General features: G+C 33.2%; 4 protein-coding genes across 4 annotated transcripts; 2 read left to right on the forward strand and 2 right to left on the reverse strand.

The window, feature by feature from the left end:
* Positions 1-752: 752 nt before the first annotated feature.
* LOC133302944 (vesicle-associated protein 4-1-like) lies at positions 753-4,432 on the forward strand. The gene is made up of 7 exons (XM_061502771.1): positions 753-1,133; positions 1,419-1,489; positions 1,858-1,939; positions 2,252-2,370; positions 3,619-3,696; positions 3,777-3,896; positions 3,996-4,432. Exons 1-7 carry the CDS (start codon positions 911-913, stop codon positions 4,053-4,055), a joined length of 753 nt encoding a protein of 250 aa, XP_061358755.1. The 5' UTR covers positions 753-910; the 3' UTR covers positions 4,056-4,432.
* Positions 4,433-4,857: 425 nt separating this feature from the next.
* LOC133302985 (uncharacterized) lies at positions 4,858-6,886 on the reverse strand. Its single transcript, XM_061502811.1, has 2 exons — positions 6,446-6,886; positions 4,858-5,217 (listed from the first exon to the last, which is right to left on the reverse strand). Exons 1-2 carry the CDS (start codon positions 6,884-6,886, stop codon positions 4,858-4,860), a joined length of 801 nt encoding a protein of 266 aa, XP_061358795.1.
* A 2,884-nt stretch (positions 6,887-9,770) lies between these two features.
* Positions 9,771-10,223, forward strand: LOC133303032 (uncharacterized). Its single transcript, XM_061502877.1, has 2 exons — positions 9,771-9,908; positions 10,032-10,223. The coding sequence occupies exons 1-2, from the start codon at positions 9,771-9,773 to the stop codon at positions 10,221-10,223; spliced, it is 330 nt and encodes a 109-aa protein (XP_061358861.1).
* A 5,093-nt stretch (positions 10,224-15,316) lies between these two features.
* Positions 15,317-24,841, reverse strand: LOC133302993 (cyclic nucleotide-gated ion channel 4-like). Its single transcript, XM_061502821.1, has 7 exons — positions 24,269-24,841; positions 22,436-22,651; positions 19,072-19,385; positions 18,134-18,242; positions 17,773-18,009; positions 16,137-16,223; positions 15,317-16,009 (listed from the first exon to the last, which is right to left on the reverse strand). Exons 1-7 carry the CDS (start codon positions 24,839-24,841, stop codon positions 15,494-15,496), a joined length of 2,052 nt encoding a protein of 683 aa, XP_061358805.1. The 3' UTR covers positions 15,317-15,493.

Below are 24,841 nucleotides of genomic sequence, written 5' to 3' on the forward strand. Positions count from 1 at the left end.
CCACATATGTTAATGTCCCCTGCATCAAACCACACCTAACTTAATCTCCCATCATTAATGCCCCTCACCCTTCAAAACCCAACCCATCCCTCATTACTTTTAATTACCTTCATACCTATAGTATCATATAAAACATCTAACATATTATACTATGCTACTTAATCCTCATAAATATATTTATGGGATTGCATCTTCTCAAGCGGTAGAAGAAGATGTTTTTTTCAACTGATACAATTAAATGGGTCCCACTTATTTAAAAGAAAAAAAAGAATGAAATGAAATATTGGCACACACACCGATCTCTCACTGGCAGGAGAACATGAATTTTGCTGCAACAGAAGACTTATTTTGCCCTATATTTATATATGAGATAAAATCTTTTGACATCAGTATCAAATTTAAAGTTTGACATCTCATCTAAAAGTCGTTAGATTAAAAAAGATCAATTCTGTCACATGCTTACAAATCAGAGTCGTTAATCTTAATTATATATACCTTTCTATGTTTTAATTTTAAGGAATTAATGTTTCTTATGTTGTAAGAGATAATTTTATTTTTCACATACATATAAAAATGTATGGGATCCACGTAAGATCATACGAGAAAAAGAAAAAGAAAAACATGGATATCATATACTTTCTTTCATATATATGTAAAAAATAAAATTTATTTCATAATTATTGTTTTATTTTTTAAAAATAAATGGAGGAGGAGGGTGTGCATTAAATAAAACGCTACCTGAAGGACACGTTGCGAGTGGAGGGACGTCGGCATAAAGTCGTTGATTGCTTTCTTCTTCAACTTGAGAATTCGTTTGAAGATTAAGTCCAGAGAACAAAACGGTGCGTTTCTTGAGTCAATTTTTGAGTTCCTGGTCGGAGCCCTAATTCGATCACTTTCCGGCGAGAATATGGCCATCGCCGGCCACCAGAAGCCGAGCTCCGACGCTAAGCTCTTCAGGCTTTGTCCCTTTTGGAGTTCGGGGAACATTTCTTCGTCTTCCGCGTACAACAACCACTCAGAAGGGAACGCTCAAGGACCTTCTCCCAAAACGGTGTCGTCCGTCGCTAGGTCGCTACTCCCTCCCCGTCGTAGACTCCGTCTTGATCCTTCAAGTTATCTCTACTTTCCATGTAAGCCATTTTCTGATTCTCTTTTCTTTCTTTCTTTCTCTCTCAATTTTTTATTTTTTTATTTTTGAGTAAAACGAAGTAACTTGAATTCAAATTCAGTTCCTTTACTTTCAAGACACTTTAAAAAAATAGTAATATTAAAAATCACCTTATTATCAACTTAAGTCACGTGTGTAAATGATAACATGAACGAGGTTTCTGTTTTGTTGGTTCTGCTTGTTTTTCTGTGGCGTGTTTATTAATTTAATGTTTAATACTGAAGTTTTGGTTTTGTTTGCTTTGAAGATGAACCGGGCAAGCAGGTAAAGAGTGCTGTTCGATTAAAAAACACTAGCAAGTCTCGTGTTGCTTTCAAGGTATTGATGATTGGTTCTGTCTGTGGACTCATGCATGCGTGTTTATTATTTTTTTTTCTTTTTCAATTGTTGCGGTTTCCGAAGCTTGAACATCGACATAGCAGAACATGGGTAAATTTAAATATAGAAGGTTTTATCACATGAACCAGTTTTTTCATATATGTTCCTAAAGTAGAAACACAGTTAGGATTTCTACTTTCTGGTCTTACCAAGTTAGCGGTTCTGTTTTAGTGTTACATGTTTTCTGATGTGTGATGAAAAATGAATACACTCATAGTCAATAGTTGATGACCTCAGGTTTTGTTTCCTTGCACATGCCTGCTCCATGTAATTGACTTCTCTTATTGACTTTCTTTTTGTTGTTTCAGTTTCAAACTACGGCACCAAAGAGTTGTTACATGCGGCCTCCTGGTGGTATTCTTGCTCCTGGAGAAAGCTTGATTGCAACCGGTAATTTTTTTTTAATATATATATATATATATATATATATATATATATTAATTATATGGGTTTAATATGTCTCCAGTCACCGGAGATAACTTATCTCCTGTGATCCAAAATGAAATCGTTTTAAAGTTGGAAGAAATGCATTTTTGTAATTTTAATTTATACTGGGATTATATTAGTGTTTATTATTATAATTTTATATATATATATATATATATATATTGGTATTTTTATTTTATTTTATTTTATTTTATTCATCATCTTGCTAGCTTTTTTCGCATTATATTAATGTTCCTTTCTTAATTTGGTGCTCAGTGTTTAAGTTTATGGAGCAACCTGAAAACAATGAAAAGTTGTCGGACCAGAAGAACAAGGTCAAGTTCAAAATCATGAGTCTCAAAGTGAAAGAAGGAGTGGACTATGTACCTGAGCTGGTATGTCCGGTACCTTCTGAAATTATATTGAATATCCCAATGACGAGAGACATTGGGTGGGTGAGAGAGAGAGAGAGAGTTGGCTAATTAGTACTTTCTGATTATTCTGTTTTCTAATTTCTGAACCCTATGCTATAACCTGAAAGTTGAGTAATTGCTACTAAAACCAGTAAATCCATATCATCAAATCAAACATGGTAGTGGCAAAAAGGTGAAAGCAATTTTAGTGGTTGTATTTATTTTAGTATTATAATTGGACATTTGTCAAATGTGGTCCCCCTTTTCGAAGGTTATGTCTCATAATGCAATAGAGCTACTACAACATTTATGTGGGGCATTGAATTGAATAGCTAATGTTTAGCATCATGATTATAATGGCTACAAACTAGTTAATCTGGAGTCATGCAACAATTTTGAAAGAGATTTGAGGATCTTAAATTAAGTAGTACAGAAAAAGATCTACTTGAATTTTCTGGTATGTCTTAACCCATCGTAGTATCCACACATAAAACAACACATTAGCAGAAATTCATTATAGAATGAGTTTGAATCTCTGGAGGGTAGGTGCTATGGCCTTGCTAACAAGAAACAATTTTCCAAGTTATGAATTCCTGATCATCAAACCAACACTGCCTAGAGGTTGCAAACAATTAATTTTATACAGAACAGAAAAATCTAAGAAAAACTAGCTGTGTAGAAAGCCCTAACTTTTTTGGTCCAATTTTTTAGGTGCATGATAATTTACAGCTTATAAGTATTCAGTTGGATATTTGCTATATTATCATTGACTGCCCAAAAACACAAGGTATATAGTTTTCTGTAAGTGTGGAGCATGGATTGTGTTTCTTTATGGTAGGACCAGATGATGCAACACTTGGATGGCATGGTAATACCAGCCTCCTCCTTACTTCTTAGAATTGGCAGCCAGCATTCTTTGATAAATTTGCGTAAGTCATAATGCACAGGCATTTCAAGACTATTGTTAATGGGATATGTTAGAAATAGTAGACATTAATTTGAATGGGTTTGCTATAGGCCCTACAACATTAATATATGCCAAGAAAATGGAATTTCAAATAGTGGATAGGAGATAAATAATTGTGTATAGGATATTTTCATGGTAGTATCAGCTTTAGTTGTATTAATTACACCTTGTTTCATTTATTCATGCTTTTGGTGATATTTTCATGGTTACTGGTTAATAGTGAACTAAATTTGGTCTTTGGTCTTTGGTCTTCTGTCATGCAGTTTGATGAACAAAAGGATCTTGTGACAGTTGAACGAATCTTGAGGGTTGTATTTATAGATCCGGAACGGTCAAGTCCTGTAAGTCAAACTTTTCTTCAAGTTATCTTGGTACATGTCTAGAGGATTGATGTGCAATGATGACAATCTGGTGTATTTAGGCTCTGGAAAAACTGAATAGACAGTTGGCTGAAGCTGATGCTGCACTTGAAGCTCGGAAGAAGCCTCCTGCAGAGCCAGGACCTCGAGTTATTGCTGAAGGTCTTGTAATTGATGAATGGGTATGTAAAATGTTGACCGTAGATTTTTTTCATTTCAATGTTTTTAATTGAATATATTTTTTATTATTCACATCCTGAATTGTTTCCAAATTATCATAGAAAGAAAGAAGGGAGAAGTACTTGGCCCGGCAACAAGTTCAAGCAGTAGATTCAGTGTAAAATGTAATTTGTTCTTCCAGCTAGTGCTTTTCTTCAAGGGAAAATATAATCAAGATATCATTGATATGATACTTTGGTTGCGCTCCAAGAGAACTGTTTGGGGAATTGGTTGGCATAACGCATTCTGATGGAAAGATTGTCGTGTGATTGAAATGATTGTCAAAATTCTTGTTCTTTGGAGGAGCAGTCCGACTTGTACATAGTAGAGTTTGTTAGTTTGTAAAATAAATGCGAGTCCTTACCACCATGTGCTTGTGAAATATTGTTGTTGAAATGACAGATTGTTCACGATAATATCATTTTTTTGGTGCATCCTTGTTGTGATCAAACTTAAATCATCATCGAATTGTGTAGTAAACAAGTTCCTCTTATTAATTTCTGGATCAAATCAGCATCTCCCCTTCACCCACCACATGCATGTTAGGTGCCTTTGAAAAGCTGGTTGAAATTCAGCAATCAGCTTGGTCAAGTCCAAATCCCCAAACACTTGTACAGGAACAGTTGAAGACACTAGAGTCATGAATTATCTATTAGAAATTCCATTAATTTCTCAAAGCTTAAGCTACTTTTCTTGGTAGTATGTTTAGCATCCTGCCATGGGTTTCAATTACTAAACATAGTGGGTGTATAATAGATCAATTGAATAGATATATGAGACATTGGTGGGTATCAAAGTGGGCAAAAAGTTGACACTGCAAGTTTGAGTTTGTCAATGATACACAAATTTCTCCAATGTTATCCTAAAACAGAACACATACTGTACATGATAGTAAGCAGAACAAATAAAACTAATTAATCAATATCATATATCATCAGGGAGCTGAAAACTCTGTGAACCTAAAATTTCATGAGAGCTGGTTTGAACAAAGATCGCCAAGCCACACCTGCTGCTGTTGAATGCTTTCCACAAGGAAAAACTAACAGTTCCTGATACTGTCTTCTTAGCAGGGAGGTCTTTGACAGTGCAGAGTTTTTCAAGTTTTCTAACAACATAGTCATTTGATAGAACACGCCCTTTGTTATCCCCTCTGGTGCAGTCAGTAACCAAACCACTTTCATATAATGCTACCATGATATCTACACCATGACTGTCCACCTTGGTCCTCAATGCCCCATTTAGGGTGACTTCCAAAGAATCTGATGTAGGCCTCTTGAAAGTTGCCTGCTTGCAGAAAATTTTGCTCAAACTGTGAAAAAGAATTCTATAAATTTTTGTTCCATTTTTTTTTTTTCTTAGAACTTAGTTTTGCTCAGCTATGAACTATGGGACTTTAATTACCTTGTTAATAATGAATTTTCTTAAAGAAGAAAATAACTTTAGTTTGGTGTGTATTTATATTCACTAATCACTATCCCCTTTATTATAGTAATTTTTTCTTGGTGAATACGAGAAAAAGTTAAATTTTATTTTATTAAATTTCAAAAGAATGAAGTTGAATTTTCTTTGATCCAACTCCTTTTGCTGAAGAAAGCACAAAACAACTTCCATAACACACAAAAACAACTTTTTGGCATTAATTAGGTGAATTTGTGGCCTCCCACTTGTTGTGTGAGATGATGATGTCGTGATTGAAAATACCTTATGTCAACATCTGTTTTGATCTACCACAAATTGTTTTAGGTTTACCTGAGGCTAAAGTCGTATACATGATGTAATGACTCTTTTGGCACCTAAATTCACGAGCTTAGCTCAAAGCCTCAAACAACAACATTAAACAAAAAAAAGTAAATGAAAAGCCAAAAAGAAAGCACTGCCAAAAGAGTTGACTTATTATTAAAATTCACAAATCTTACATAAGGTGTTCTTATTTTTTCTCTCTGAAAATATATTTATGTCATTTTAAATAAAATGATCATAATTTAGTATATATTTGTTAATTTTTTTTATTTGTTTCTCCTTCATAAAATTATAAGATGAGAGAAAGAAAAAGCATTAAAGAACAGAGAAAATATAAAAAACAACAAATTTGCACCAAAACAACACGTTAATCCTAACACAATTTTTTTTTAAATGATAAATATTTTTTCCTTAAACAAAAAAATGCACATAGAATAGAGATAAAAAAAAAAAAAAAGGAAAAAGAGGAATAATAAAAGTAAAAAAAAAAAAGGTTATACTTACAATCTCTTTTCATTTATAACCTCTTAGAATCAAATCTTAATCGATTTATGTCAATTCAATAATTTTAATTTACTGAGTCATATTTATTAATTAATTTTTAATTTTTAATAAATTATAACCGCCGGATTAACAAAAAGTTAATGACTAAAATTTAGTTATAAAAAGTTATACGCGAAAAAAAAAATGTAAATGTTACATTTATCTAGTAATAAATGCATGCATGTGTGATTACCAAAAAAAACAAAGGGCAAAGAATAATAATATTAACCTGGAAGGTGAGAGCAGCGAATCTAGGAACAGAGGTGATGGCAGAGATGAGGGCATTCTCGTCATTTAACATTAATTGGGCCCTTCCTTGGACCACAACCTGTGGGGTGAACATCGTGTCAAGCCCAAGAACCTCAACATAGGCCTTTTGCCTAACGGTCCACTGGCTCGAACCATATGGGTCCTTCCAGCCCAAATAGTCCCAATAGTCCACGTGGAAGGCCAATAGCACCACCGGCACCTCCAGCTGGAAGTCACCCCTCCCCAGCCGCGACAGCACCAGCTCCGCCGCCGGCGACGTCGCGCAACCCTGCGACGTGAACATCTCCACCAGCACCGCCACTCCTCCCTCGTCCCCCGCCTCCTCCGCCTCCGTGGAATCCCCCTCTTGACCGCCGCTGCCGCCCTTCTTGCGGAAGCATGACCAGATACGAGGCGCCATAGGTTAACCTAATTAATTAACCGATGAGTGCTGCACGTGCAAATGAAAACCCTTTTTGCACGTGCACCTCTATGTACTAGAGTAGTGTTGGGGGGTTGTGAATCTTGTGATGGTGTAAACGAGAGAATGACAATGTTGGAAAACGAAAAGGAAAGAGAGAGAGCGAGAGAGAGAGAGAATATGTGTTAATAATTAATAAATGGTGAATAGGGAGGGAAGGGGTAATGGTAACGGAAGGTGGAGAAAGAAATGTTGCCAAGAAAAAGGTGAGAAGAAGGGTTTGGGGTTTTGAATATTTATGTTTGCGTGTTGTTTTCATGGGAAAGACAGGTTGTGTTTGTGTTGTCACATGTTTGTAATAATAAGGTTTGGTTGGGTGGCACTTTTGAAATCTTTGCTATATATAATGTTCATGCTACAGCAAGCAACAGATAATTAAACTCCTTGTCACGAATCTAAGACTCGACTGGCACAACCAATTTACCCGTAAATTGGATTTTCAACCGGTTCAGTTCACGTATTAAACTAGTTATACATTTGAATTTGACTCAATAAAACCGGTTAACCCGTTTTAAACCGGTTCAACCAATGTTAAATATTAGACTTGACTTGATCAATATTGTGCCACAAATCCTTGATAACTCATCTACATCCCTATAATTATGGTTTACATAGTTTAACTGTTTGACGTGTTACATGGTCTAAATTTTAAACATGAAAAAGAAAAAGAAAACCTTAAAAATATAAATTTCCAAAAGATGAATCATGTATTCATGCTCGCATGGAGATATATAGTATCTTTTACAAAATAATCGTTTTTTATTGTAAAATAACTATTTTATATTGCAAGCTATTTTTATTATGAAAATAATTTGAGAAATAATTTATAAAAACGAAATATCACAAACACTATATAATAAAGTAAATGCAAGTACTAGTGTGAATAATTTTCTCTTCCCAAATGTTAATCCTTTGATATTTATTTTGGAATCCCCTTGTCGTGGGACACGGCCCAATATCAAAGAAACAGTAAGCCCAATGCTTCTTATCCAAAATACAAAGCAATAATAAGGAATGGATATTTGTCATCTTTTTTTAGGAAAATCATTATATCATAGATAACTATCTCATGTTGTTTTTATATCAAAAATTATGTCATTATTTCTTTTTTCTTTAATAGGTGATGGATCTCATCACATCATGTGTCTATAGTAGAAAATAACTATCTTGAACAAACGTATGTCATTTTAAACCAAAAAAGATGAACACTTTATAAACCAAGGGAAATACACTTCTCCCCAACAAGTGTTTTCTCCTTTCAATGATTCTTTGGTTTCCGTGACTGATTTCATTTTCTTCTTCTCTTTAAATGTAGGCCCATCATTTATCCTTATTCTCCTGTTAGTATGAAGCCCTATCCCCAAAAGGTGTAGCTCACTTGATAAGCAGATTGTAGCTCAAGGGTCCGATTCTGGTGGCTGATGAAATTATGAGTTTGATTCTTACGAAAAGTATTTTGAGACCGATAATAAAAAATTTCTGATTCCAAGTCACGAAAGGATTAATCTCGATTTAGAAAATGGGAATACCTGAGTTTACTAAAAAAAAAAAAAAGTATAAAGCAATAAACCAAAAGGCAAACATGAAGTGAATATTCCTGTGACTTTGTGGATGAATATGCCGAGTAAGCTGAGGTTGGCACTTGCAGTATTCAGTATGCTACACAGGCCAGGACCACTTTGTGTACAACTTCATAAAATTAATATTTTATAACCAAAGGTAGGGATAAAAAGGAAATACCAATGAATATTCCCTTTTGTGTATGAATATGGCGAGTAAACTGAGGTTGACACTTGCAATATTTATCAGTATACTACGCTGGCCAGGACTACTTCGTGCGTGGTGCTTGTTATGTTCGACCCTTCTAGCTTGGTCTGTTTGCATTATAAAATATGAAGAACCTGTGCTCAACTCGCCAAAATTCATTATTAAGATGTATCCCAAAATTCGTTAATTCAATCTCCATCTACTTATATTCAAGAAAAAAGTTTCAAAAATAGGACTGGGAGCTTGAACTTTTATATATACTTGTCTATTTTTCCTACACTTTTATATATACTTTTCTGCCACATAACTCTAGCAAAATTGTCCCAAATTACATAACACATGTACAACGTTATCTAGGATCAACAAGTGTCTGTAACTTATTACTTATCCTTAATTATCTCCGTAAAGAATCAATTCAACCAAAAAGCTTAACTTATTAGATGAGGCTACATTAATAGTTTTATATATCTCAACACGTCCCCTCGCATGAGAGCCCGCTAGGTTTGAAGGGTGGACAATGCACATGCCCACCTACCTGTGCGAAGAAAGAAATTTCAGAGGATCGAACTCGGTACACTGAGGAGGCTCTGATACCATGTAAAACACCACTTCAATTCAAAACCTTAAGATGTTGGGTTGGAGCTTTTTTAATGGTTTATATTATTTTCTAAGAATCTCTAACAAATATTGTTCATTTCATTGCTGGTTCATGTTCCATCGGAGATAGTAGCTCCAAACTTGATCCATATGAGTTAAGGAAAAGACCCACTGGGTCCATTGTTGCCAGATGGTAAAATAAAACAAGCCAATTTCATGGTGTCTTTTGGTGATGGCCACAAAAGAAGGGAATCCATACGTGGCTGATCCACCAGCACCAGCCCTTTTAATTTAATCTATTAAATCTCCACCACCATCACCTTACCTTCGATCCACATTTCACAACCTATTAGAAGCACCCCATTTTGCTCTATAATTGTGCTTCCTTTTCAACACCATTATCATCCTCATTTTCTTTCCATTACATTGTTTCTTGTGGTAAATTTGCTTTTAGTTCACCATGCTAGAAGGCAAGGCAGTGATTGGTGAGACTGACATGCTCCAAACCATGCAGCAGGATGCCATGGATTTAGCATCAAAAGCACTGGATTTCTTTGATGTCACAGAGGCAGTTGAGATAGCCGGATTTATCAAGAAGGTAAAAAAACTTTAGAAAGCTTTTGTGTTGAGACTCAATTGATTGTGAGATTATGACAGACATGGATTTCCTTTATTAGCTGATTCTTCTTAATTTGCACATTTTTGTGTGATGTTATTGTAGGAATTTGATAGGACACATGGACCCGGTTGGCAATGCATTGTAGGCACTGATTTTGGTTCATTTGTGACTCACAGTTGTGGCTGCTTTATCTATTTCTGCATAGGCAGCTTGGCCATTTTGCTCTTCAGGGGCTCCAATGCTCCAGAGCAACAGGAAAATCAGTTCTCAGCCATAGAGGCAGCTAAAGCATAATGTTCATTTTTGTGTATTGCCCGTGTTCTCGATACAAATATATTATATTATATTAGAAATATTAGCAGCATTATATTTATAAATTTTTTATTTACAAATTATACTATATACTACGGGTAGTACATACTACTTGAATATGTATTACACATAGTATATAATGTAATTTGTAAGAATTTATAAATAAAAAGTTTATAAATATAACCTACTTCTAGAAACATAATATAAAAATCATTCGTATTATGATGATTTTTTTTATATTTTATTATGTGTATGAATAATGTATAAGAGCAAATTTCAATATACAAAGCTCTTCAATTTAAGAGGATAAAGATGAAAGTTGATCGTACATAGTCTTATCTTTATATTTTTGCAAATATAATATTTTCTATGTAATCTTCCGACTACAAAAACAACCTTACTACAAGTGTATGAATGTATATTCCTTTTAATTAAGGTTGAAGATATTAGATGTAAAATGCCAATAATTTATAGAATTCATTGAGCCAATTTCAGATATATCATTTGGAGTTATAAACTTGCTTGCTCCCGAGTCTTACGTTATTGATTTGGATTGAGGAAGCTTAAATGGAGAGAATAAGAACTAAAAAGAATCATTTTTCGAAGCGGATAGAATTTTGTTGCCAATATTGATTATATAGCCATGGATTATTTTCATTTCTTCGTATTAGTCATATTTAGATTGACAAACATTTCCTTGGTATACGCATAAAAATCCAAAAAAATAATGAAGCTTAAAACTTTATAATCATGCAGTGGACTTTACAATTTAATCATCCTCAGTTTCTGTAGCTCGCTCCAATGGCACTAGTGTGTTATGCTTTGCATATGCCTTTCATTTGGAAATTTTTGTAATCTAGATGTCTTATTGAAGAGTGATAACGATGATTTTTTTTTTCTAACTTGATATAATTTAAAGAGAGTTTCCATATAAGATAAATGGGTTCATCTAATCTCATGTTGCGTAAGAGAAGATTTCTTATGTTGTAGACACATATGTGGTGGGACTCACCATTTACCAAAAAAAGAAAAAAGAGTCACAATTTTCGATGAATCTGTAGAAGATAAAATTACTCTTATGTTGTATAAAAGTAATTTTTTTCCTTATGAGTTTATTGTTTCTCTATCAACATGAGATAAAGATATCTCCATAAATCTCAAAATTATGTCGTTTTGGGAGTTGGAAAAATTAATAAAAGATATTTTAGGAATTTTATTTGTTTCTTGTTATATGAATTTTACTAAAAATACTTTTTATTATTTCTCCTAACCTCCAAAATAATGTACGATGGAGATAACTTTATCTCATTATAGAGAAACGATAAACCCTTTAATAAAAGCTATTCTTAGACAATTTTATCTCATCTTTCATAGTAGTTAGGTTTTGTTAAATAATTATGGACAATCATTAGAATTGAACTCTCAGCTTATTCTTGAGATTTTTTTTCCCCATTGTCATCTAAAAAAGATATTTCATCGATCATAAGAATGTGTAATTAGTAGTTACTAATTCTAACTAAATAATTTTTTGGCCGAGACAGGATGCACACGTTGACAGGGTAGCCACTTTTTATCCTCCTCCCTTGGGGGGAAAGGGTGTGTGAAACCACAATTTTCTTTTATAATGAAAAAAAAAATGGTTATTTATATGTTTTGCCTCATATTTTTTCAAGTGAATAGTATTATTTAATCATTTAATAACTCCTTTTTTTAATACTCCAAATAATTTCCAGAAAAAAAAGTGTTATCATTTTTTTTTCAATTATAAATCATTTCATTTTATTACACCCAAAACATTTAAATGCATTGTTTTTTTTCCTTATTAATTGGCAGGTTGAAATACAACAATATTTATTTTTAGATTTAAAAAAAAAAAAATAAGTTTGATTGGAAATAATTAATTAAAGCTCTATTTGGAAAACAAAACAGTTTAAAGGTTAAAAATCATAAAAAGATAATTTCACTCTACTTTGCTTTTATCCTTAAAAATTCGTTTTTTGTAAAGAACAACATTGAACTTGAATGAATTCTTAAAAATAACTTAAAACAGAGCAACTTGTTGATATTTGCCTTTGGTATGCATGTCCCACCCTATGTATGACTCTAATAAAGATAGACATGTCAATAAAAAATTTCATCAATAAAAATTTTCTACTTTCAGTTCCCTTCCAACCTCACACAACGTTGTTCAATCATCCGTGGCGTTTTATACGCATATAATTCGGGTCAAAGACACGGTGCCATTTGCTACTAAACTTTCTCGTACTTTTCTTTCTTCGTGATGTACATTTCTTATTAACATTTCTTACCAAGTTCAACCATAGGTGCAAAAGGAAAAGAACCATGGGACCCACTTTCTCAGTTGACACACAACTTCAAATTTTTAAAAGCATTACACTCTCTCTCTGTCTCTCATTGTATCACTCTATAAATTCCCACTATCATAGTCCATTGCCATAGATGAACTCTTCTATATAATCACCATTTTCCTTTCATAGTTTCTTGTTGTGAGAACTAGAGACAGGATTGCCACACATACTGCAATGAATTCCAATACCAGAAATTCAGCCCCATTGAGGTCAGTATATGTTATTGCTCACAAGCATTCCATATATATAGAGAAGATGTTCACTCTTTCATATTATGCTATGTTTTGATATCCCATTATCTAACATTTTTCTTTGATGTACTTAACCAAACCTGCCTCAGGGAGCAAGAGGTGAATCGGTTCAGAAAGTTACAAGAGATCTTTGACAAATTCTTCAAGTGGTTGTTTGGTGTCATTGCCTTCAAGTCTACACCTTTTGGAGAAGCTTTATTCAAAACACACCCTAATGTCATGACAGTTATGGTTTTGATGATTGTGCTCTACTTCTTAGTATGGCTGCTAGGAACAATACTTAGACACCCTAATGAGATCTTGAAGATAATCTTCGTCTGCATCATATTGGTGATTGGAAGCGTTTTTTCAATTTTAGTTTTGACCATTATCTCTTCACACATTGCTTGGTTCACTCTCATGTTATGGGTTGGCATTTTTGCTGTGATTGCTTATTACTATTATCAAGAGCTTTATAAATTGGTTGCTTGTGCAAGTTCAGATACTATAAAGAAATTGATTGAGAGTTATAAGAGACAGAGAACAGGGTTTCCCATGTAGACCAAGTGATTGTTAGAGTCTCTTTGTTTTTTGTCCGTTAGAAAATTCAATGGTCTTTTAAGTTTGATGTAACGGCCATGTGCTGCACTAAAGTTGTTTGATGAGTCTTATCGGTATCATAATGGGTCAGTTTTGGGTAGTATAACGAGTCATTAAGTTAGAGTTTATTTGGGTGTAATGTGTCTCTTAATGTTATGTTTTTCAGTTTTAGTTTCTGGTTTATATTAAGTTTGAGTCAGTTTATGAAATTTGTATTCCCTCTTCAAACATTGTGAGTTATATTTCTGCATCTTAATTTTTCTCTATCACATTTTAGGCCTTAATTATGGATACCTCAAACACTCTCTGTTTGTAAAATTTTGTCATTGTTAAGTTGTTGGAGTTATTTTTCTTCTTGTGATTTAGTGGGTGTATCAAATGTTCTGTAACTTGTTTGTATGTCAAAAAAATAAGATCAACAGAAATACTTGTTTGTTGTTTGTGTTAGAAATATGTTTGCATCAATTACCTGATCTTGAAAAAGTGTATCACATATTTCGTAAGTGGGTTTAACAGCAGATGAGAAAGGAGTTCTAATTCTATATTCTTATTTATTTATTTATTTATTTTGCGGCAAACAGAAATGACTAATGAAAATTAATAACAAAGAAGAAGCTAGCAATTTTTATGAAAGGAATATAATAACACACAAAAAGCCTTCATAAAATATAAGTTTTTAAATAAACATTCTGATTAAGTCATTTTATTTTTACGTTTTTTACAAAAAAAAAAAAAAGTCATGTCAAATCTTATAAAAGTTTATGATAACTAACATACTAAACTCGGCCCGATAATTTATCAAATAGACTTGTCTTTTTTTTTTTGAGATAAAAAAAAATGGATAAGCAAAAACAATTTCCCGTTTCGGCGGTATATAGATTTCCCGTTTAATACTTTTTTTTACGGGACCGTTTAATACTTTTAATACGCGCGATCCCTTTGCAAGAGTACTAAACCGTATTTTAAGCAGTGTGAAGTGTGAACCCAAGCTGAGATATTATTTTTTTTTTAAAAGCAAACCATGTAGATGACAAATATAATAAAAGTCTTGAACACTCCAAGTACGTGATTGTTCCACCTTAGTAAGTGGTCTCAAGTTCAAGTTTAGGATATTCAGCTCTTTTAAAAATTTAATAGCGAAAGATTTATCACCTTTATGATTCCGCCTAGCTTGATCAGATAAATAAATCTCCAAAAGAAATTAAAATCTTGAAGAAAATTCACACATAAACTTTTATAATTGTATTGTCATGTTAAGTTGCAAATTTTATAACATCATCAATATCAACATCAACAATAATTTTATCCCAAATTAGTTGGGGTCGGTGATAGATGAATAAATTTTATAACATCAAGCTCTAGGAAATTAATTAATTAGCAAAAATCCCTCCAATAAAAGTTCATTACTACCAACCCTGTTTGGTTTCATAAACCATTTACGACATGAGTTCGCTTTTTCTACAGTTACTGCAGATAAGTTATCTGCAATAAGCTCAATATGACGTCGTTTTGGAACATAAATCATAGTGTTTTTGTAATTTTAATTTATTTTAGGGTTATAATAGTCTTTATATTTATAATTTTTTAAGATTTCAATACTAAAACGACGTCGTTTTGAAAATAAATGCAGATAACTAATCTGCATTAACTACAGAAAACATTTTTCTCATACAACATATATAGATAGTTTATTCAGAACCTCCTAATAGCTGTCTCTACAGTTTTTTTTTGAAGGGGTGTGTTACATTTTGAGAATTCATTAACATAACCACATTATATAATAGAATCATAATTACTCATGATAAAATTGGCTGTGATAAGAGAGAGAAAATATATATTAAACTAAGGAATGACAAAACAAAAGAGAGGATCCACTCCAATTACGTTTTACATTTTACATTTTACTAATAAACCTAAGGTAATCCACATAAATAAGTAAACAACTATAGTTAATTATGCCAATTGTGGGAACTTGACATAAACTTTACACACATAACTTCTATTTTGCCATTGGTTTAGGTTAAGCAAAATCCACATCCATATATAAACGTAATCAAAAGTCAAAATCATCTTGATTAGGCTTTGGTGAGGTTAACAAAGCTGTATAGAGACGAAGCCTGTCCTCTTCCCTAGAAGTGCACCTTGACACAGGCCTACGAGGCCTTATAAAGGACAAAGATGTCAAAGTCAAACGGTGCTTATAGCTTCTCCAAGCCAATTGAATGGCCACAGCAGCCCAAGTTCTCCAACCAGGTGAGTAATACCTGGCACTTCTCTTAACCTTTTCCTTCACAAAAGTGTACCTAAAATGTTGGGTCACATACTTCACATCCTCTGCTTCAAGCCCAAATGCCTCAGTGGTCTCAAGTGTGACCAAAGTGGATGAAGATGCTGGAAGGCGTTCTATAAAAGGCCTTCTAAGACACCATGAAAGTAGCTCGTCCCCACTGAAGTTCCCTGGGCCTAACATGCAGCAACTTTTCACCCCCTCACGTAGGACTTGGCTGCTCTGAAGGTGACCCCTTACCACAAATAGCATTCTTTGAACTGGGTCTCCCTCTCTTGTTATCTACATCGTAATAGATCACATACATAATTTCGTTGTTTAAAGTTAACAATTTGCATATTGCATCTGTGAAATATGCTATATGATATAAGTTAGTAAATGTTACAATATAGAGGAATTTAGAGCTTACAGTTTCTCCCTTTGTGAATACAAGGGACTTCACACGGTCACAAATGTTCTCTAGCACCAAATCATCCATATGCTGAAATAGTGGCACCTGAACAAAAAATAAGTCTTAGCATTTAAGCCCTCTTTAACTCCATGATTTGGGTTTGGGCCAATTGCTCCCTATATCTTTGGGCCAATAGTGGCTGTTCTCAAATGGCATTGGAAACATCTATTTTTAATTTATTTTTTTCACTTCCTTTGCCTAATTAATCAATCAAATGCTGATCTAAGTAGTTCTTGACATTTTGTTGTGGTCTATAGAGTACAAATAACACTTTAGGAAGAGAATTGTGTGTTAGTTAGACATATCCAACACTATATAAAGACAAAAAAAAAACATTTAAAATTTATATTAGACATTTGATAATTCAATGTTTAATAATTATATATATCCGTGTCGGGTTGCCTTGTGGTCCAGCATGTTTTAAGCTTTAAATATGTATGATAAAATATTGTGTATTAAGGAACTAACCGCATTGCCACTCTTCTAAACCAAATTCACAGACTATATATATAGGTTTAATATCTCTTATAACGGAGATAATTTTATTTCTTATACACATGTGAAAATGTGTGAGGCCTATATTTTTTTTCTCTTTATTTTCTTCAAATGAGCCCTACACACTTTTATGTGTGTATAAGAAATAATTTTATCCCCTATAATATGAAAAATATCAAACTCTATATATATATATATATATATATATATATATATATATATATATATATGGGTTCGCTTTTTCTACAGTCAATGTAGATAACTTATCTACAGTGAGCCCAAAACGACGTCGTTTTGGGATGGAAATCAAGGTATTTTTGTAATTATAATTTATTTCAGGGTTATAATAGTCTTTTTCATTATAATTTTTTAATTTTCAAACTCAAAACGACGTCATTTTGGGAGTGAATGTAGATAACTTATCTACATTCACATTAGAAACATTAAATCCACATATATATATATATATATATATATAGATGGATTTTATAATTCTCAAGTTACATAAGAATTGAGATTTTATGTTGTAGAGATAAAAAGTATTTGGACCATATGTTAGAAAAAATTATTGTAGGACCCATGTCAGCACGGAAATCGAAGGATGTGTAGGAAGATTTGAATTCTCATGTTGAGTGAGAATTATAAAACTCTTTTTTTGGAGTTACTCAACCCTAATTATCTCTTTGAGACGAGTTGGCTCCCTCCGGTATCCCCACGAGCTTCGACTCTTTGAGCCGGCTATGGGACTAATCCGGAGTGCGGGGGAACAGTGATGGCTAAAGGTTCAGCCCCTCCCCAAGAAAGAATTATAAAACTCTATATATATATATATATATGAGAAAAATATTTCACCGGCAACTTGAAATAAGTTTATCTTCGACCACCCCAAAACTACGTCGTTTTGTTTATTTTTTTCTTTTATTAATTGATTCACCTTTGAATGGTTATAATTTCTTTTTTCTCTCTTCCTTTATCATCATTGATCCATCTTTGAGAAATATAAGTCTCATGTATGTTTATATGTGTATAAGAGATAAATTTATCTATTGAGAAATAATAAATTCATAAATCAAAACTGACCAACTTTTTAAAACCTTACCTGTCTCACCAAATCCAAACAGAGATGGTACTTGATGTCCCTTCTTAGTCCCTCAGGGAGATTTTTTGTCAATTGGAATTCATCGACCCCACGCATGGCAGCCCAATGTTGCCGCTCGTAGTTACGGACACGCTGCCGGAATCCTTGTGGCAAGCGCCTTTTGCTCATCCACCATTCAATGTTCCTCATCTTCAATTGCATCGCTTGCTTCTTTGATGTTGTTGCATGTAAAAACACCTACCAATCACCAAAAAAAATGCAACCAATCTAGCTAAACAAAATGGTCTATGTAAAAGTAATAAATTAATTAACCGTTGAATATTTTTATTATTTGACCCCAAATTTAGCTCGGTTTATGTACCTTAATGTTTCCGATCAGCATAGTGACTAGAAGAAGGCCACTAGTCAATACTATAATGTTGAAAATCACTTCTATGCGTTCGGTTGTACTCTCTAGGTTCCCAAAAGTGCTGGCCACATCAATCAATGATTAAGAAAAAAATGGAGTAACTCTGAAGCAATCATAATATCAAAGTGGCGACACATAATGTTGATTAAATAATGTCTTACTTTTATTTTGTTGAGAATTAGCATAATATAATTAATAATTGTCACTCCAAGATGAATATATGTGTTTTGGATAATTTCATAAGCAAGTGGGAAAATGGTCCTTGAAGCAATGGGATGGATTGGAAAATCATAACCAAGATTCTTAATTAGATTACTGTGAGAAGACCTACCACTAATGAAATTAAGTTGAATGTCCATTATAAGTGAGAATGTAATTAAGTTGAAGATTGAGAATGTAATTTATATTAATATAAAATAATTCTAACAGAATTGGAGCCGGTTATTCTTATATAACAATAAGAAATCTTACAATCAATTTTAGCCACCAATTCAATTGTATCTAATAACTCACGTAATTATAAAAATTAAAATCATTAGATATAAATAGAATCAACAATCAAAATTAAAAATATATTGAGCTAGCCAAGCATATTAGGCATATTTTAGGCGTGGGACCAAGTAGACATATAAATGGGTATGAGCCTGGTTTTTCTTTTTTCCTTTTTGGTATTATGGGCCTGGTTTTTCTATCAAGCTTTTATTAAGAGCTGTCACTATACAAGAGATAACATCAAGAAAGAGCTACATAAAGGCAAGCAATCAAACAAAAGCTTCGTCAAAAGAATACAAGACATAATTGAAAAGCATATGCGAAATCATAAGACATATATAATAAAGCTTATGCGAAATCATGGAGGAGTGGACCACGGGATGAGAAAATGAAGTTACCTTAGAGTCATTAGGCCCCAGAAGATAGGTAAAAGTATCTTTTCCAATCGGCTATCATTTGTTACAAGTTGAACAGTCCATTTATAAACTCCATAGTCGTAGTTATCAGGGCTATCTAAGCACGTAGACCTTGCTTCCCTATTCTCTGCCCATGCCAACCTTGTTTTGTCTCTCACCATGCTAGTGGTTCCATAGTATATAGGTTCTTTACAACACAGCGTTTTCAGGCCACAACCACTTGTTTTCCCACATTGCTCTTCGAGGCACTTCGCTGCCCTTTGGATCCCCAGCAAGTACCAACATGACCCTGCTGCCTGTTTGACCATACACAAAAAACGAAGAGTTACCATGTAAATAAGCTACCATGTTACTATGTTTACGGGGAAGAAGCCTTAACTGAGGACCCCCAAAGAGTAATATTAATATGATGATCATGTTGGTAAATCATGTGTGAGTGATAAAAGTCAGGTATCAGGAAATGGACTAAGCAAGAAACAAACGAGTGAAAAAATACCACAAATTTAATTTTTAAAGTTTTAGGTTAAGGTTATCCAAAAAAAAAAAAAGTTGTAGGTTAAGATGTGGTATTGATCTGCTTGTGGTTTGTCATGTAGCACATTAAATATGAAGGTCTCTATGCTTTGGGCTTCCTTGCATGTGTAATAGTCTATTCTCTTCATATTTGAACTTGAAGACGATGGTGATCTACTGACTCTCTTGGCCTAAGGGGACCCAGGACCCTAATCCAAAGCCTGATTAAGTTTTGAAAATATTCTTTAACCTGAATTGAAGGCAAATTGTAATAAACTTACGGACTACTTTTCCAAAATAAATCTTAACTATTATTACCGTGGGCGTTTGATAGAAGAGAAATTTTTTTGTTCCTGAGACTAAAATGAATTTCTCAGAAATATTACCAAAAAAACTGTTTGTTAGGTCAAAATATTCTCAGCAGTGTTGGCTCAAGTTTTTTAATTCTATATTTGGTTGATCGTCATTTATTCCTGGCAATGTGGTATGTGGGCTGATTTTACAAAACAAACCATTGTTGAAAAATTTTAAAAAAATTCTGATATGCCACAAATGGGTCAAAAAGAAGCGTTGGAGATCAAACTCAAATTTCTCAAATAAATTTGACTGTTCTCAAACCAGAGCAACCCCAAATCGTCTTCAGCAACCAAGCTATTACTAGGAGTGGTAAACGAACCAGGGACCTTTGGCTCTGCTCGTGAAAACCTGAGTTTATATATCTAAAATTGATTGTTGGAACCAGGCTTGGACTTATATAAAAGCTCGTTTAATAAAAAGGCCTCAGGCTCCAATTCAAAAGCTCGACCTTAGAGTCTCTCAGGCTGGCCTAGTATATTAATTTTTATTTTTATTTTATATTTTTTATACTACTTGTAATAGCCCTATCTCTCTCCTCAATCCATTTCATCCTATTTTATTGGTTAAACAGACTTTCTGAATGATTTTGTTTTATATAATGTTATTTGGATATACATTAAATTTATGAATATTTATGAAATTACTAGTATTGTTGATTGTATATTATGTTTGGATACATTTTTGTTGTCTAATTTTTTTTTAAAACAAGTTAAACCAGACTTTTATTTTTTGTAAATAAGTCAAGCCACAGGCCGATAATTATATTCATAACAGGTAACAGGCTTGGTCAGGCTGACACATTTAAACATAGACTTAACCTTTAAAGACCTAAGTTCGGCTCGTCCCGTTAACACCCCTAGCTATTACCATCTGCATCGTTCTCATCCACGAAATTATTCTTAACTCCGAAATCGTCTTCAGCAACCAATCGTTCTTAATCGATCTGCAGCATTTAGTCGTCATCTTTTGCAATAAGTCTTCAAGAGCAACCCTAAATTTCGCAAACGACAGCACGATTTTGTGAAGCAGAGTATCACGACTAAGATTTTAAATAGATAGGATATTTTAGTTATGAAAATATTAAAGCAAGGTTATTTATGTCCTGTAGATTATGTAAAAAATTTCCACCAGTTGGGAATCCAAGAATACCACCCACCTGGTGGTATTATTTCATGGAATTGTTATTCAAAATTTTAATTTCCATGAATCTCATTTTTTCAAGAAAATTTTAAGAATCATTATACCAAACGTGGGTAACTAGGATTCTCAATGTGAGTTTCCCGGAGATCCAAAATTTATCCTTACACCAAATGGCCCCTAAAAATTTTCCCTAGTAAATAATAATCAACTTTCCTAGCTAGCATGACGATCAAGAAACACACTTATATATGAATAAACTTTTTTTCATAATGTGTATATTTATGGGATTGGATCCTCTAATGTGTAATCCAACATGACTGGATATAAGGGCATTTTAATCCTTCGTGAACAAATCAATGATGAGGAATGAGAGATAAAAAATATTGAGATGAAGAGTGATAAAAAGATACTATTAATTTGTCCATCAATGATTAAAATCGTCTTCATTTGCAGAAAAGTTGGTGAATGTTAACTTTTAACTTTTGACTAAAACTCCCTTAATTATAAGCCATAAATGTTCCACAAAATTTTGTACATTAAAAATAAAAAATAAAAAATCATACATTGTTAACTTTATATAGAAGGCATAATAGCCATCAGGATGGGCATGGGTAGACCCAATTTGGGTATGCAAATCCATTTTGAACAGGTTCGAAACCAATTTTTGTTCCGAACCGATTTTTAAGCTAATTCTTTTGGTTGTGTTTAATTCTAAAATTGGTTTATAAGACCAATATGATTCTCAAGACTCGACCGGAAAAATTCGGTTCGGTTGCTCACCCCTTATTATAGCCAGTTTATTTATATGAGAATCATTGTCCTCCTCGTGTGTGTGTATATATATATATGAGGGAAAAATATTTCTCAAGCTGTTTGAGATAAATTTATTTTCGGCCACCCCAAAACTACGTCGTTTTGATTATTTATTTCCTTATATGTATTGATTCACCTTTGAATGGTTATGATTTCTTTTTTCTCTCTCTTCCTTTATCACCATTGATCCATCTTTGTATGGTTATGATTTAGTAGCCGGAGATAACTTTATCTCCGGCAACTTGAGAAATGATAAGCTCATATATATATATATATATATATATATCAGAAAAATATTTCTGCAGTTATTGCAGATAAGTTATCTGCATTTACTCTCAAAACGACGTCATTTTTTGATTGAAATATTAAAAAATTATAATTATAAAGACTATAATAACCCTGAAATAAATTAAAATTATAAAAATACCATAATTTCTGCTCCAAGATGAGCATCGTATTTATCTGTAGTAAGAGCACAAAAAGCGAACCCTGTATATGGCATTAAAAGAAAGATGTTACTTACATGGGAAGCCACAAAATACGCGATCATGTTGAGGGCGAAACCCCACCAAACGGTTCCAAAAATGTACCCAGAGACGTATTGCATGCTACGCAAGAGGCAAACTGAGTGAAAAATTTTGGGAAGGTATTGAAAGAGGAACATGATTAAGAACACTGTCATCACCGATGTAATTGATCCTTTCTCCAACAGAGAGGGAATTGCCACCCATAGCACAATCTGCAAAATAGAAATAATAAAATATAAATTTTGGTTTTTACACCTTTGTAATTTTTTTCTACTGAACTCTGCTATTTCTATATGTCCTACAAGTAATAGTATTTAAAGCAAAACACAGTATGACATTAATATGTTCGGGTTTAGTACGTGTTATCTTAAAGGACACAAGTTGTATGTCATTTTAATGACTTAAATAAAGTATGATCGATTATATTTTGTATAAATCATGTGACTAGGGAGAAAAAACAAAAAGTAACTCTTCATATTTACACTAAGTATGACCAATCATACTTTGTATAAATCATCTAAAAAGACACAAACTTGTATCCTTTAAATGATACTTTTTTTTCCATATTTGAAAGCAAAATTCTATCCACCTTTGTCTTTACACAGTTCAAAAGATGTAGCTAACATCTTTCATATTCTTAATTTTCATTAACTTAAAGTAAAAATGAAATTTAAGAAATTTATTTCAACTCAATTTACCCCTTACGGACCAAACTTTACATCCTTAGGCATTCATTGTTTTCGCTGTTTTTTATTTTTTTATTTTTAAACGATGTTCACTCACCAAATTTTGTATATTATGTTTGCACTAATTAACTCCATATAATTATTCAGTTAATAGCGTCATTAACTTGTTATGTGATTAATTAAGAAATTAATCAATTATTTTTGTTAACTACATAATATATACTTTGTTAACAACAAATTTTACGCCATTAACCAGTATAGAAATAATATACAGTGTACACATATTAGTATTATTTTTTAAAACATATTCTGCACCTTTTCAAACTATAATAATATAAAAAGGTTCTGAAACTAAAGCTTCAACAGTGAACAAAAGTTAGAGCAACTGAAATTATCGTACACTGTATTCAGTATTTTCGCAGCATTAGTCTTCGGGACCATAAATGAAAAAACATGCAGGTTTGTACTAATGTGCTAGAAAACCACCTTATGTTATAATAAAAGAGAAAGTAATATTTATAAAAAAAATTATTATAAATTATATTATATATTTTGGAGAATACAGTTATTTGAGAATATATTTATCAGAATACGGAATACATAACATAATTTATATAAAAGTTTATACATATAATATATCCCTATAATAAATTAGTTCGAAACAAATAAGCCATAAATAAATCTGTATTTTTTGTTTTTAGTTGATGTGGGAACATTGTTATTAATTAAGCTCTTGCCATGTCTAGTAGAATTTGATGAAATACCCTTTTATTCATTTATTTATTTTTTGTTAGCTTCTTTGTTCAAACATTTAATTTGGACAAATATTGAACTGTCTAGAAATTTAATAACAATTCACATGAATTTATTGTTGCCCAAAATTTTAACATAATATATAACAACATCATTCATCACATGATGAAGTGTGTAATGCTATAGTAACCATCACAGTCTGCATGCATAAAAACAAACGGTTTCAATGTTTCATTCACTTGTCGTCTCCTCCTTCACTTCCTAATATACCAAACTCTGAACTTCCCTCCTCTCAAATTAACATTTTCTTAAAATTAAAAAAAAAAATTAGTAATAAAAATGTGACAAGAAAAAAAAAGGTTGAAAAAAATAAAACAATATTGATCTAACCTGGGGCAGAGGAAGGATGAGAAAGAGGTCAAAGAAGAAGCCCTTTTTGGCCTTAAGGTAATGAAGAGCAAAAGAGCCACGTGTGGTGGTTGTGGCAGTGTCTCTGATGGAGCGTTTTGCCATCTGTAGTTGCAACCACATGTTCCAGAGGTGCAACGTGTCCGTCATGCACCGGAGCACCGTGACGGTGATGACGAACCACCCATCGACGAAGAGACACATACACGTGTCGCTTATGGAGAGCGTGTAGAAGAATAGCGGGTCCACGAATAACCCGGTCGCGCAAACCAGCAGGAATATCCGGTTCCATTCTTGAACCCATTTCGCTTTCGGGTCCAACAGAACCCGACCCAGAGACCAACCTTCTCGCCGGGAACCGCCGCCAGACCAACACTTCCCGTTACCAACCATCTTGTTGGGTTCTAATTTTTCCTCCTCGCCGTTAACATTGTTGTCGTCCTCGTACTCGTCGTCTAGGTCGCTGTCCCTAACGTCGTCGTTGTCTTCCTCATCGTCAGTGGTGTAGTAATGCATGCGTGAAACACGTGAGTTAATAGGGACAGTGGTGGCCAT

Source organism: Gastrolobium bilobum, unplaced genomic scaffold (genome assembly GCF_033153095.1).
Source record: "Gastrolobium bilobum isolate Gb01-03AN ecotype WA unplaced genomic scaffold, APGP_CSIRO_Gbil_v1 utg37005, whole genome shotgun sequence".
In the NCBI taxonomy this organism is placed as follows: domain Eukaryota; kingdom Viridiplantae; phylum Streptophyta; class Magnoliopsida; order Fabales; family Fabaceae; genus Gastrolobium; species Gastrolobium bilobum.

Bases quoted from the DNA above. Each gene is read 5' to 3' on its own strand.
- LOC133303032 (XM_061502877.1), top strand. From the start codon at position 9,771: ATGCTAGAAGGCAAGGCAGTGATTGGTGAGACTGACATGCTCCAAACC. The intron at 9,909-10,031 runs GTAAAAAAACTT...ATGTTATTGTAG, and splicing joins TAGCCGGATTTATCAAGAAG to GAATTTGATAGGACACATGG.
- LOC133302993 (XM_061502821.1), bottom strand. From the start codon at position 24,841: ATGGCCACCACTGTCCCTATTAACTCACGTGTTTCACGCATGCATTAC. The intron at 22,652-24,268 runs GTTAGATCAATA...TCTATTTTGCAG, and splicing joins TCATCCTTCCTCTGCCCCAG to ATTGTGCTATGGGTGGCAAT. The intron at 19,386-22,435 runs GTAAGTAACATC...ATGGTCAAACAG, and splicing joins CGTATTTTGTGGCTTCCCAT to GCAGCAGGGTCATGTTGGTA.
- LOC133302985 (XM_061502811.1), bottom strand. From the start codon at position 6,886: ATGGCGCCTCGTATCTGGTCATGCTTCCGCAAGAAGGGCGGCAGCGGC. The intron at 5,218-6,445 runs GTTAATATTATT...TTCTGCAAGCAG, and splicing joins TCGCTGCTCTCACCTTCCAG to GCAACTTTCAAGAGGCCTAC.
- LOC133302944 (XM_061502771.1), top strand. From the start codon at position 911: ATGGCCATCGCCGGCCACCAGAAGCCGAGCTCCGACGCTAAGCTCTTC. The intron at 1,940-2,251 runs GTAATTTTTTTT...TTTGGTGCTCAG, and splicing joins AGAAAGCTTGATTGCAACCG to TGTTTAAGTTTATGGAGCAA. The intron at 3,697-3,776 runs GTAAGTCAAACT...TGGTGTATTTAG, and splicing joins ATCCGGAACGGTCAAGTCCT to GCTCTGGAAAAACTGAATAG.